This window comes from Antechinus flavipes, chromosome 6 (assembly GCF_016432865.1).
Source record: "Antechinus flavipes isolate AdamAnt ecotype Samford, QLD, Australia chromosome 6, AdamAnt_v2, whole genome shotgun sequence".
Classification (NCBI taxonomy): domain Eukaryota; kingdom Metazoa; phylum Chordata; class Mammalia; order Dasyuromorphia; family Dasyuridae; genus Antechinus; species Antechinus flavipes.
In genome coordinates, this window is record NC_067403.1 from 52040172 (window position 1) to 52054700 (window position 14529).

Consider the following 14529-nt stretch of genomic DNA (forward strand, 5'->3'; position numbering starts at 1 on the left):
AATGACCCCAAATAACAGATAATCAAATATGCCCCTCTTCCTCTCAGCACAGAAGCAGATGATTAGTAATTAGAGAAAAATAAAGTAACTCAAATTCCACCTCACACTCAAGAGATTAGCAAAGCTGAGGAAAAAAAAGGAAATGATAATACATTTAAGCTTTATAACACATATGAGGAAGGTGCTTAATTCTATTTTACAAATGAAGACACTGATTCTGAAAAGATTAAAAGACTTCTCCAGAATCACACAGCTAACAAGTATGATCTAAACTTTGAACTCATGTTTTCCTGACTTTAAGTCCAGCACTCTTATTAGGTCACATAGTTAAGAGGAAAAGGAAAACTAACATATTTAGAGCATTTTTTTTTTTTTGTAATGGCCCAAGAAATACAAATTATGCTGGTCATCAATTGGAGAACGGTTGGACAAATTATGGAATATGAATGTAATATAATACTACTATGCCACAATGAAAAAAGGTTTCAGAGAAAACCAACAGGGAATTAAAGAACTGATGCAATGAAGTGAGCAAAAACAGGAGAACAATTTATATAGCAACACTATGACAAATTATGACAAATTGTGGAACAATGTAATGGCCAACCACAATCCTAGAAGAGAAATAATGAAAAAAATGCTCGATACCTCCTAACAAAAAAGCAATGGACTCAACTTGTAGATTGAGATATACATTTTTGGACATGGCCAATATGGGAATTTGTCTGGCCTCACAATGAAACAGAAGTTTTCTTTACCCAGTCCTTCCACAAGGGCAAGGAGGGAGAGAAAGCAAATGCTTAAATTAAAATAAAAAGAGCCAAGGGCTCTTATGATTAAATGAAAATTCATATAATAGTCACTTAAAATGATCAATAGAGCCAGTAACAAGTCTGGGTCCTCCGAAGCCCTGAGGCTCTGAGATACAACTTTGTCCTCAAAAGTCAGAGAATCTGGAAGTCTCAGCAGGGACTAAAAACTATGAGAATTCAACAAAGATACCACCCAGAAACTAAAGGTAGGCTCCAACACCCCATGGGCCCAGATCAAGCAGGGACAATCATTCCATACAAAAGCAGAGTGAAGCAAGCAAAGAAGGCCTGGCCCAGAGGCAATGACTGTAAGGAAATCAAGACAATATTAGAAGCAAAAGTCAGAAAATTCTCACAGCAAAATGGTTTAACTGCAAAGGATATGGTGTTATATGGTATAAAGGTAAATAAAAGTTAGACTGGTTGTATTGGTAAGGTAAGGAAAAGTCTTGTTATAAGCAACTGAAAATGAAAGGATTTGTTTTGTTAGTTTTTTTTTCCCACAGAAAAGTAGCACAATGGAACTGAAAGACTAGCTAATAAAAGGAGCATTTCATGACTACATTGGAAAATGCAGTTAGTTTTACTTCCACATCTCACCTTCAGCCTCTGATATCCAAAGAGTAGTCAGAAAGATACTTTTCCTCTATCTCTAGTTTAAAGAATTTTTAAAACATATCCTCAATTCTGCCTAGCTACACTCTACCAGTCCTCAGGGTCCAACTCAAATGCCACCACTTCCACGAAACTTTTAATAATTTTCCCCTTCATAAATTAGAATATCCCCTTTCATCTGGCTGTGGAAATTTTCTTAGTATTTCCAATGTTCTAAATGGTATGCTACAAAATTTTTAAAATTTATTTTATATTTAATTTATGGAATAAAGCAAGCATTCCTAAAATATAGTATAATTTTAAAAATTTTTAAATGACTGCACATGAAACTGTAACTATTCTATTCAACTTGTTATTCATTTACAATATATAAATATTATCGTGCACATTTTTTTTTCTGACACCCTAAACATGACTATAATTAGACACAAAAGTGTGTGTGTGTAAAATCATTCTATAAATTATCCTATGTATCAGTTCTTTTTCTGGATGCAGTCTTCCTTCATATATGCTTTGTAGTTAATTTGTGTATTTATAATAGTCAAAATGACTTCTTTGCATAAAGCTGTTCTTAATATTGCTCTTAAGTTTTATTACCCCATAAAGACTGCAAATTACTTGAAGGTAGAATTGCCTAATACTTAATATGTCTTTAATAAAAGAATTGTGCAGACTTCTGAGTAAAAAGACCTCATGTACCCAAAGCAAAATTTACAATGAATTTTTTATATTGAATTAATGCTTCCCTGGAAAAAAAAAAACAACTGAATTATTTTCCAATTTTAGATGAAAATTGCAAATTTCTAATGCTTATTATAGAATTTTAAATAAAAATATTTATTTTTCATTTCAATTCATATAATTATTAACTCACCTGTTTCTATAATTACTTTTAGCTGCTTGTAAAAGTAATGTTGAAAAATCTGTGTCTGTTTTCAGAGAAATTTTCTGTTTGGGATCTTGTATTGTTTGCTCAGAAGATTCTGATGGTGCCCTCTTTTGTTGTCTTTCTGATATTTTAACACCTTTTTCTGCTTTCTTCACAGCAGACCAAACCATTATATCTTCAGAATTTAAGCTACAGATTACACAAAAAAATTAAATGGATATGTGTGTATAACTTGTGAAATACATGTGTCCATGTATATATTCAAAATCAAAAATTTTAGGTAATCAAATTTAATTTCAGAATTTCTCTGAATACTTAAAAAGATTTTCTATACAACTCTGTAATCCGATTACTAAATGACATACTATTTTTTTAATTTTCAAGCTTTTGTGTAATACATGCAATGAGAACATCACAATTCTTCTCTTTTGTATCACAACTTTAAGCTCTACTTTCATCCAAAAGTTTCATTCTATCTTCCTGTTGTAGTGCTTTAAGTGAAATGCTAATAAAAAAGTTTATTTTTCTTCCTCAAAATCTGTTATTATTAAAAGCAAAATGTGAAAACAAAAATGTCATCATTTGAGAAGTATAAAAAAATTACCTTTTTTTAGTTTTAAGACTCGATTTGGGAAGCAAAGGTTGCTGGGTGACTGAATTCCCAAACACACGGCTCCATCTATCTTGTGTAGTAGGAGTAGCTTGCTGAGGTAATGGTAATATCTCTGTTTCCTTGGCCAAAAGACCAGGTGATCCAACTGTTAAGTAAAATTCTTCCACAACTTCATTAGGAATTTTATTACATTCTTCAGCTCCATTCGAATATCTTAAATTTGGTGTCTTCTTCAAACCAATTAAATCGCCTTGTGAAAATTTTTGAGGAATTTCAGGGTATAGGGCTAAGAAAAAATTATCAACTAAGAAAAAACTTTCATATCATTACAAAAAAAAAATAAATACAACTCACTAACCCAGAAATAATTTCAAAAGACTAACATCTTATTAATTTTTGACTACTCTTAAGAATTTACCCATAAAGCACTGAAGTTTCTTTAAATGCAGGGCTAGATCTTTTCAGAGGTAGAATGCTAGTTTTTTATTTTCTTATTCACTTACAAAAAAATGACTCCCCATAAGTTAACCTCTCTATTTTCCTTTAAAACTTAACAAAATTGAAGTCTAGCTGAACCCATCTCTGCAGAGGACTCCAAAAGAAATGATCCTTAAACTTTTTGTTTGGGATACAAAAGTTTACAAAAAGGAAGAAAAAACAGGACAGGATCCCAAAGTTCTTTTAAGATGCTTAAAAGCATCAATACTTTTGCAGATTAATCATCACCCAAGAACAAAAAAAAGAACAAGGAGTACAGGAGATGGCAAGAGAGTGTAAGAGGTTTTAAAGGAAGATCAGGAATCTAAAGTAAAAGTAACTTAGCCTTCTAAAGTTTGCCTAGAGTCAATCCTGAATTCAGTGCTTCTTTCAAATAACATCCCCATACATATAATTATTACCAACCTGAACTGCTATTTGTCTGATTTTGTAATATAGCAGGCTGCTGTGAAAAGGGTGAAGCATTTTTTTTCACCGAAGAAATCCTATTAGATTTTGAAGGTGATATCTGGTCCTGAGTAGGAACAGGGAAAAAAAATAATAAAGAAAATTTCACTATATTGCAAAACAATATTTAAAATCTAAACTAAATGGCTGATTTTGACCAAACTAATTGACTGCTGCCTTTTTTATACTGACAAGGAACTAGAATGGATGTGGAATGGATGCCCATCAGTTTGGGAATGGCCAAATAAGCTGTGGTAGGAATGTAATAGAATACCATTTTCTATAAGAAATGATGAGACTGATTTCAGAAAAGACTCTGAAAAGATCTACATGTCTTTCCTGAGTGAAGTGAGTTAAACCAAGAGAGAACATTGCACAGTAACATTATGTGATCAACTGTGATGAACCTGGCTCTCTTCAACAATGTAGTCAATTCCAGGCAATTCCAATGAACTTGTGAGAGAAAGTGCTATATATACCAAGAGAGAGAATTATGGACATTGTATGTGGATCAAAGCACAATATTTTCAACCCCCCCCCCCCCCCCCGGCCCCTTTTTTGATGATGTTGTTTGCTTGGTTTTTTTTTTTTTTTTCTTTGTGACTTTTTCTGCTTTTCATGTGATTTTTCTTGCACAGCATGACAATATGTTTACAAAGAATTGCACATGTTTAACCTATATTGCATTACTTGTTGTCTTGAGGAGAGAGGAAAGAGGGGGAGAAAAATCTGGAACACAAGGTTTTGAAAAGATTAATGTTAAAATGTATCTTTGCATGTACTTGGCAAAGTAAAATACTGTTCTAAAAAAAAAAGTAGATTGCTGATTCTATGTCAGAGATTCTTAACCTTTTTTGTGTAAAATGGACCCATTTTAATCTGGTTCCATTACATGGAACTTCCCACCAAAACAAACTGATTATTCATGCCTTTTCATTCGTTGACTCCTACATACAAATATTGGAAGAATTTATGGTTTTTATCCTGTACTTAATACCAAAAGAAAAAAATTTTTTAAGTAATTTAATTTTATTTATTATAGAAAGGGGGAGGAGGGGAAAGATGATCATTTCTCTATCTCCAAATCTCTTTAAGTATAGCTTGCATCTAAAAGAAAAAAATTTTTTTCCAATGAGCATTTACTTTCGAATCCTATCACACATGAAATGAAGGGAAGGAGAGAAAATAAAATAAGGGAGGGGAAAAGGAAAGAAGAGAGAGGGAAAGAAGGAGAAATAGAGGGAGGGAGAAAGAAGGGAAAGAAGGAAAGAAAACAAAATCTTTTAACAAGTATTCATCATCAAAAATTCCCTTAAGTGGTCACATCCAAGAATTTATTTATTTCTCAATTTGCATTCTACACTACTGTTTTGAAAGTGGGTATCATGCTTTATCAATGATCTTCTAAAAATGTGGTTGTTGTTCACTGTATTGATATGAATTTTTAAATGTTTCAAAGTTTATTTTTTCAACATTATCCTATAAATTATTCTCTTTGTTCTACATACTTTTTCATATCAATTCTTATGGTACAATAGTATTGCATTACATTCATATATTACAATTTTCCAGCCATTCCATTAAATCTCCATTTCAATTGTCACTACAAAAAAGCTGCTACAAATGTTTTGTACATATAGGTGCCTTTCGTTTTTATCTCTCTGCGGTATAGGACTAGTTAGGGTATACCTGAATCAAAGGGTATACATAAGTATAATGACATTTGAGGCATATTCAAAATTGCCTTCTAGAATCACAACAATTCATAGCTTCACCAACACTTCCTTACTGTGCATTTTCTATAACAAGAATAAAATCTAACAGGCATAAAAAGGGAAATGATTCAAATTAACTACAAAATGCATGACATTCACATCAATCTATCAAAGCACAGAAAACAGTATATAGACAATTAAAATCCTTGTTAAAGAAACAAAGAAATGAAAGAAAGAAAAAAAGAAAAAAATTTTAAATAGAAAATCAAGAAAAAAAGAAATTAAAAAAATTAATTATTACAGGACTATTTCCATCAAGTGAAGAATGGCAAAACAAATTATGGAATTTGAAGGGGATAGAATATAAGCAAACTGTAAGAAATGTAAAACAAGAAAACATAGCCATGATACAAAACTACAGAACTACAACAATGTAAATGCAAAGAAACACACACAAAAAAATCTAAAATACTGAAAAATTACAACTAATAAGCATGTAAGAAGAGATGTGAGAAGGCCTCTCCCCAACTCTTGCAGAGGAAGAGGTCTACAATCATGCAACATTTGCCTATGTAAGGTTGTGGTTTTTGAAATTACGTTAATTTTTTTTCTGCCTTTTGTTTTTAACTTTTTAAAAATTGCTATTTCAATGGGACAGTTTTTCCAGGAGAGGGCATGAAAAAAGAAAAAAAAAGATAATTAACATTTTAAAAAATGGAAATAAACTAATAATTTATTAAGCTGATTTTTAGTAGCACAGTCACAACAATCAGTAGATTGGTTGGTCTGAGAACTGTCTATAGCCTTGCCATATCACCAACAGCTCACCCTCCCAACTCTTCCAGAAAAAATATATGTTCTCACTATGAGTTCTCTTGTGTCTCATAAAATTTCCAGGTATATAATGTATAACTAAAACACACAGAATTTGCTTGCTTCTGTACCATCATAAAATATACAGAACGTTAATCTGAAGTCAGTGGAAAAACCATAGTAATTTTGCAAAAATAAGCCTTATAATTTTGCTGGAGCATAAATTCCATTTCTTAAAATTAATACTGACCACTACCTTTTAAACTTACTTCTTTATTTGGTGATGAATAAGAATCATTTCTTAATTTGCAAGGAGTTGAACAAAGAGTTGGACTTCCAGGATTTGTGCTAAAACCAGTATCAGAACCTAAAATAAACAAATAAATAAAAGTCTAAAATTTAGAATTTAAAATACCATATAAATGATCAAAATGCAAAGGCCTTTTTGAAACACTTCAAATAATTTTTCACCAAAACCAGCCATGTCTGTATGAGCTAAAGATAAAGTAAATCCAAGGGCTTAATTAAATACTGTTGAAGGTTTGCACATACAACCAGACTATGTAAATCCAATGTGAACATATATGCACATATATAAAAAGCACTAAAAAGATACATGTGAAGTTTTTTGATAGCCACCAGACATAGTGTTATGATTTTTAATACACCTCTCCAAAGGAAAAAAATTAACTTATGTTGTCACACTTTTCCTTTATGTTGGATGTGGTGGAAGGATTGGGATGAGAAAGGTAGCAGAGTATGAAATAGCTTGTAATAGAAGAGAGGTCTCTTTTGTAAGCTTTAAAAATAGATTTTTTGTTTCTGTTTTTCCCCAATAGTCTTACTGTATCATCTTAACTTTTCAAAAGTTGCCCAATGCTTAGATTAAGTACTTGTATAGGAAATCCAAGTACAAAAATTATCCCCATTCACTGGATAAAAAGTACAATCAAATTGCCAAAATGAATGATGCATTTCAGATAAACTTTTTTTTTTTTTACAATTTTGTTCATTTAAACATTTTATTTTTAACATTAAAATAATCTCAGTCTTCATTTGCTCCAGCCATCTCCACACAAAAATTAAAAATATGGGCTTACTTTTTTCTTCAAAACAGTCTTGTATGTTTTCCAGTATGTTCTGGCCTTGCCATAGATCAGTATCAGGAATCCTACAATAAAAGAAAAGAGTTATTAAGAGGAAAGGGCAACAAAATGAGAAAAAAAATCTATTTTTGCTAAATGCTTAAGACACTTAAATGTCATTTGTAATCTTTGCTTTACTTTAAAATTCTTACATTCAATTAGGAAGACATTGGCATACTTTATGAATACTTGATAAAAGTGCTTCAAAATATAAAGTTCAGTATCTGAATTACTAAAACCAGATATAAATGTTATAAAATTATTTGAGTGAAGGACCAAATAGATTCATGTCATTAGAGGAAAATATTGCCGCAATTTACTAAAACTTTTATTTAAAATAACTAAAATAGTCCCAAAATCATCAGACTTATAAGAAAACCTGAGTTCTAAGAAGGTTGTGGCTGGGTCAAAGTTACATGAGCAGATTTGAACCTATGTCCACTAACTAGTCAGTACTTGTTCCACTATACAAATAAATATTTATTGAGTAGAAGAGTATTTAGAGGATAATATTCCCTTCAATTATTGAGACCTGATTCTACTCCGAGTTAAAATTTTTCCAATCATGACCAAAATATTAAAATTTTAAAACTCCTACAATACATTCCTTCAGTAAAAGAAATGAGTTTATTCATTAAAGTTTGATTTGAAAATCAAGTTTCAAAAGCTTTTGTAAACATTACCTTGAAGTATAGCAAAATCTTGTTCTGTATCTAATTTTCAAGTGATCCTAGGGGGAGGAAAAAAGCAAATTATTTACCTGGATTTAATACTCAAATTATGTTTAAAAAAAAAAAACTACAGCTAAAATTGCACATATTATTTAACTTGACCACATATGACAAACTGACATGATTTCTCCTTACTATTCTCCTCCAAACCCATTCCTATTTTTGTTGAAGGTACTATAAACTTCCCATGTTACCTGGGAGTCATATTCCAGTGAGGTTCTTAATCTGTGAATTTTAAAAAATCATTAGCAGAAAATATATAGATCTGCGAATCATTTGCATAGAGATCATTGAATCTATGGGAGTTGATTAGATAGATCATTAGGAGAATTAGGAGATGAGGGTTGACAACAGTTTTAGGTAACACTGGGGCAGGACGTGACGTAGCCAAAAAAATTCAGCATGATTAGTCAGATGTCCCTAGGTCCCTTCAATGTTCAGCCCAGTTGCTACTACCTCCTATACGAGATCCTTCCTCCCCCCCTAACCCTCTGTAACTTACCTTTGAATACATTGTTTTTATTAATTTGTGTAAATGTTGTTTCTCCAATAAAAGGCAAGCTCCCTAAGGGTAAGAGTTGTTTTACAGTCTCAGAATCTAAAACTGTGCTTGACATAATCAACAGAGGCATTTAATAATTAATTGTTTAGGCTGATAGAGGATGGATCGCTGGACTGCTGAAGACAGAAGAGGGGAATATCAAGAAAAAACAAGGATCATGCCTCCATATTGGTGGAGGGAAAGTAGTAAGACAAGGATCCAACAAGATTTCCATTATTCCAAGGCTGCTATTTGTCCTTCACTCTGGAAGAGGACCAGGACATTAGGGAGGTGATGCCAGGACATGCAAGTGAACTGGATTTAGGTGGGGGAGGGCTGGGCAAGGTCACCTGACTCACTTTCCTGTCCAAAACCACCTGGGTCCAATGGCCAGACATAGATTAAGATGACAGGAGATAGCCCTGGATGTTGTGGGAGACCTGGCCCTGAGATTGCACTCATCCAGTGATGAAGGCTGGGGAGCAAGGTGAGAGCAAGGTGAAAAGGGTGGTAAGAGGACGAGTTTTAAGATGCCTGGAAGAGAAAGTGTTGAGTTTGGAGTTGGAAGATCTGAGCTTCTTCCCATTTGCTAATGTCACTTAAGCCTCTCTGAGCCTCAGTCTCCTTAAAGTCACATATCCTACCAGCCTAGCATATCCTCCAAGCCTCAGTTTCCTTAAAGGCACATAACCTCTTCGAGCCTGTTTCCTTAAAGTCACTTAACCTCCGAGCCTCAGTTTCCTTAAAGGCACATAACCTCTCGAGCCTGTTTCCTTAAAGTCACTTAAACCTCCAAGCCTCAGTTTCCTTAAAGGCACATAACCTCTTCGAGCCTGTTTCCTTAAAGTCACTTAAACCTCCGAGCCTCAGTTTCCTTAAAGGCACATAACCTCTTCGAACCTGTTTCCTTAAAGTCACTTATACCTCCGAGCCTCAGTTTCCCTAAAGGCACATACCTCTTCGAGCCTGTTTCCTTAAGTCACTTATACCTCCGAGCCTCAGTTTCCCTAAAGGCACATAACCTCTTCGAGCCTGTTTCCTTAAAGTCACTTAAACCTCCGAGCCTCAGTTTCCTTAAAGGCACATAACCTCTTCGAGCCTGTTTCCTAAAGTCACTTAAACCTCCGAGCCTCAGTTTCCTTAAAGGCACATAACCTCTTCGAGCCTGTTTCCTTAAAGTCACTTAAACCTCCGAGCCTCAGTTTCCTTAAAGGCACATAACCTCTTCGAGCCTGTTTCCTTAAAGTCACTTAAACTCCGAGCCTCAGTTTCCTTAAAGGCACATAACCTCTTCGAACCTGTTTCCTTAAAGTCACTTATACCTCCGAGCCTCAGTTTCCCTAAAGGCACATACCTCTTCGAGCCTGTTTCCTTAAGTCACTTATACCTCCGAGCCTCAGTTTCCCTAAAGGCACATAACCTCTTCGAGCCTGTTTCCTTAAAGTCACTTATACCTCCGAGCCTCAGTTTCCTTAAAGGCACATAACCTCTTCGAGCCTGTTTCCTAAAGTCACTTAAACCTCCGAGCCTCAGTTTCCTTAAAGGCACATAACCTCTTCGAGCCTGTTTCCTTAAAGTCACTTAAACCTCCGAGCCTCAGTTTCCTTAAAGGCACATAACCTCTTCGAGCCTGTTTCCTTAAAGTCACTTAAACCTCCGAGCCTCAGTTTCCTTAAAGGCACATAACCTCTTCGAACCTGTTTCCTTAAAGTCACTTATACCTCCGAGCCTCAGTTTCCCTAAAGGCACATAACCTCTTCGAGCCTGTTTCCTTAAAGTCACTTATACCTCCGAGCCTCATTTCCTTAAAGGCACATAACCTCTTCGAGCCTGTTTCTTAAAGTCACTTAAACCTCCGAGCCTCAGTTTCCTTAAAGGCACATAACCTCTTCGAACCTGTTTCCTTAAAGTCACTTATACCTCCGAGCCTCAGTTTCCCTAAAGGCACATAACCTCCGAGCCTCAGTTTCCCTAAAGGCACATAACCTCTGAGCCTCAGTTTCCCTCAAGGCGCATATCCTCCAAGCCTCAGTTTCCTAAAGTCATATAACTTCTGAGCCTCAGTTTCCTTAAAGTCACATAACCTCTGAGCCCTTTTCCTAAGTAGAAGATGAGGGGCGTCTACGGCACGAAATCTAACGTCTCTCCCAGATCTAAATCAGAATCTCCGGGCCGTAAGACTACGGGAGGAGCCCTAAGTGAGAAGGCAGGGCAACCTGGGTTCTAGAGAAATTAAGGCTTAAGTGGAGAAGCGGCAAGGGAGCGTGGCAGGTGAGGAGCGTTAGAACCGCGAGCTCCCGAGTCTGGGGGGGAGTTGGCCCGACCAACGTCAATCCGCAGGTCTGCTGTAGGGCCCTCCCCCGGGAATCCGAGACGTAGGAAGATGGTCTCCAGCCCCGCCCCCTTCTCTGGGAAGGTAGGCTCCCGGACCACCTAGGCACAGCGCCGGGCACAAAATAGCACTTAATAAAAGCTTGCGAAATTGTAATCAAGTCTGGATCCAAAAATGGAAGCATTTCGTCCAAAATAATCCAATGAATACTGCGGCGGGCAGAAGCACCGCCAGATTCCAAAGCATCGGTAAACGTGTCCGCACTCAATCCCCTCCCCGCCACTGGGCACCCAGTCCCGAGTAGGGGCTTTGTAAAGGGCGACTGAACTGTCCGCTTGGCCTGAGGAGGCGTGAGCCCCCATACCGACAGAGGGATGCAGACCCCGGGATACACCCAAGACAAAGTGCAAACGGAGTCTCGTGTCCAGGCTGTAGGGGAGGGACTGAGGGCAAACGCCACGTTCCAGCCACCGAGAATGGCAGCAGGCAGCTCCGGGGGGGTCACTCAGGTGGAAGGGGGCTCCCACTAGGTCCAGTCCGGCCAGGCAGGCCCCTATAGGTCCTGTAGCTAAAGGGGGGTGTGAGGAACAGACGAGATGTCAGGAGCCTTTCGGCCCGCCCACAGTAGCACCTCTCTCCTGAGGCCCGCCCCTCGGGCCAAGAGAAGGAAAATGAGGTGGAGGAGAACCCTGGGGGCTGGGCCCGCCCCTCCCCGCCCGTGACCACGAGCCATTAGTTTTAAACTGCCACAAAACCAGACTTACCAGGTCTGAGGAAGCCATGGCCACACCACAGCTCCCCGGCCTCATCGGCCCAAGTCCGTGATGGGGACCCGAGCCACACGGGCGGAGGGAAGGGTGCTGGCCGGCTCAAGCCAGGTCGCTGGCCCAGGTTGAGGGGAGACGTTTCGGGATGCCCTCCGTAGACTAGGGAGTCACTCCGGCTGTTGTCCCCAAGAACCCACGGACCCTCACCGCGGTCCCCTCAGGCCGCTAAATTCCCGGCAAGGAGGGAGGGAAAAATTTGAAAACTGAATGCACATGCGCAGAAACGGACTCGGTCCCGGAAGAAACGTACGGCAGAAATCAAAAACTCCTCCTCCGTCCCGCCTCCTCCCGGAGGAAAGAGGAGAGACCAGCCCTCGCCACACCCACCCCCTGAACCTGAGCTGTAATTGGAACGAGAGACAGGACTTCCCGGCTGCGATTGGCTGCTTTGCTTCCGTCGGGCCCGCCTCTCCCCTCTGTGACCGTTGGGGTTTCTGTCGTTTTTTTGTCGCTGGAAAGCCTGCTGAGGAGAGGCGTTTGTGGACTTCTCGCTGAGTGGCTGAATGAGTGCGAGTTCGTGCGTTCGCGAGGGAGATCAATAAAGAGTTCTGAGTGCGTGCGTGGTGTTTGTTAGCGGTGAGATCTGTGTGCGAAACAAAGCTTGTGTCTATTAACGGACTGGGGGAAGGAGTGACGGGGAAAGCGTGCGTAAGGGCGTGGGAGGGATTTTATGTGCATGAATGAGAAAATGTGTTACCGGAAATTGAAAGTGCGATCTGTTTAGCCTGCGGCGGAGGGATACTTCCAATTGCCATACCTACATATGTGTTTGCATATATGGATTGTGTACATATATAGCGTGTGTAAAGAACATATATTTACATATATATACATATGCATATACATATTAACATTTGTGTAAGAGAAATCCCACGTTGAAAACAAAAGGACCCCTGCAGGGGGATTCTATGTTCTTCCTGGTCAGGAATAAGGTTTGGACAAGTAGGATGAAAGAATACAGTTTGGGTTGTTTTTTTTTTTTGTTGTTTTTTTTTTAAGTTTTAATATTATTTTATTTTCCCAAATACATGTAAAGATAGTCATCGGCATTCATTTTTGAGACTGTGCTCCAAATTTTTCTCTCTTCCTTCTTTTCCATTTCGGGGTGTAGCCTTCTTTCTTAAAGCACTTTATATAGGGAATTAATGGAAGAAAAAAAAGCAAAAGAAAGTGGCCTAGCTGTACCAGACCTTAAACTATATTATAAAGCAGGGGTCATTAAAACCATTTGGTACTAGCTAAGAAATAGAATAATGGGTCAGTAGAATAGGTAGGGTACACAAATAATAGGTTAAATATGGGCTATTTTAAACAATTCCATATTTTTTATGTTGTGCAAAAAAAAAAATCAGAACAAAGGGGGAAAGGACATGAGAAAGTGGGGGAAAAAGGTGAAAATAGTCTGCTTGGTCTTTATCAAGAATGAGTTGATTCAAGGTAATTCCCAAAGACTTGGGATAGAAAATGTCAATCATCCAAGAGAGAAAGCTATGGCGACTGAATAGGGATTGAAGCAGAGTATTTTCACCTTTCCCGAGCCCCTCCTTTTCCTTCCCCCTTTTTAACAGTTTTAGGTATGGTACAGCTAAGCCACTTTTCCTTTGCATTTTTTTCCATTAATTCCCTATACAAAGTGTTTTAAGGAAAAAAGGCTACACCCCTGGTATCATCATGGACTTATTGTACTCACTTCCTAGCCCACCCCCATATCCAGTCCATTTCAGAAGTCTTATTTATTGCATTTTTGCAATATCTCCAATATTTCCCCTTCTCTCCTCTGGCTGCCACCACCCTAGTGCAGGCCCTCATCACCTCATACCTGGATTATTGCAATAGGCTGCCTTCCTTGAGCCTCCCAGGTCCAATCCATCTTCTATGCGGTCAGGAAAGTGATTTTCCTAAAACCTAGGTCCTACCATGTCTTCCTTATCCCCTTTATACATAAACACATATTCAGACTCCGGTGATTCCTTGTTATTTCCGGGATTAAATATAAAAATCTTCTGTTTGGTGTTCGAAGCTTCAGATCCGTACCCCCCAGCTTTCTAGTCTTACACTATATCCCAACTTCCACATACCTTACCCTCCAATGACATTGATCTCTTTGCTGTTCTTCAGAAAAGACACTACTACCTCCCCAGAGATCTATGGCAACCCCAGCATGGAAGGCTCCTGACATCAGGACATATACTAAGGGTTCCCCTTCCTCTACAGTGCCTTTCCCCTATTTCCACCATGGTCATTTTCATTTTGTCTTCCATCTATGAGAAATATTCTTGGCCACCTTTTAATTCAGGCCTTTTCTATGATTCAGGCTCAGAATGAAATAGTCACTCATAGACAAATGTTTGACAAAAACAAACTTTTTCATTAATATGGAAAAATATTCAACAAAGATAAAACATTAATTAAGCACAGTAGCATGCTCAAGCAGCAGAACATTTGAACCTGAAGAGCTCCTGACTCCTCAGGCACTTGATTTATCTAGTTAGTTGACCAAGAAGTTACATTATTCCAGTCTTCATTCCCTGGACCAATTAAGTCCTAAAAC

The 14529-nt window shown here is 37.7% G+C and overlaps 1 protein-coding gene across 4 annotated transcripts in view; it reads right to left on the reverse strand.

Moving 5' to 3' along the window:
- The window catches only part of CENPC (centromere protein C), a 53529-nt gene extending 40983 nt beyond the window's left edge, over positions 1-12546 (reverse strand). Inside the window, exons 1-7 of one of the 4 annotated variants that reach the window (XM_051964110.1) lie at positions 11916-12544; positions 8231-8277; positions 7503-7573; positions 6672-6769; positions 3833-3941; positions 2921-3179; positions 2302-2505 (exon numbers count right to left, since the gene is read on the reverse strand). In XM_051964110.1, coding sequence (XP_051820070.1) covers positions 2302-2505; positions 2921-3179; positions 3833-3941; positions 6672-6769; positions 7503-7573; positions 8231-8277; positions 11916-11960 — 833 coding nt within the window. In that variant the 5' untranslated portion in view covers positions 11961-12544. Of the gene's footprint in view, positions 1-2301; positions 2506-2920; positions 3216-3832; positions 3942-6671; positions 6770-7502; positions 7574-8230; positions 8278-11915 lie in introns of all 4 variants that reach the window. The other 3 variants (XM_051964108.1, XM_051964109.1, XM_051964111.1) reach the window with 3 other exon arrangements.
- Between the last annotated feature and the right edge of the window lie 1983 nt (positions 12547-14529).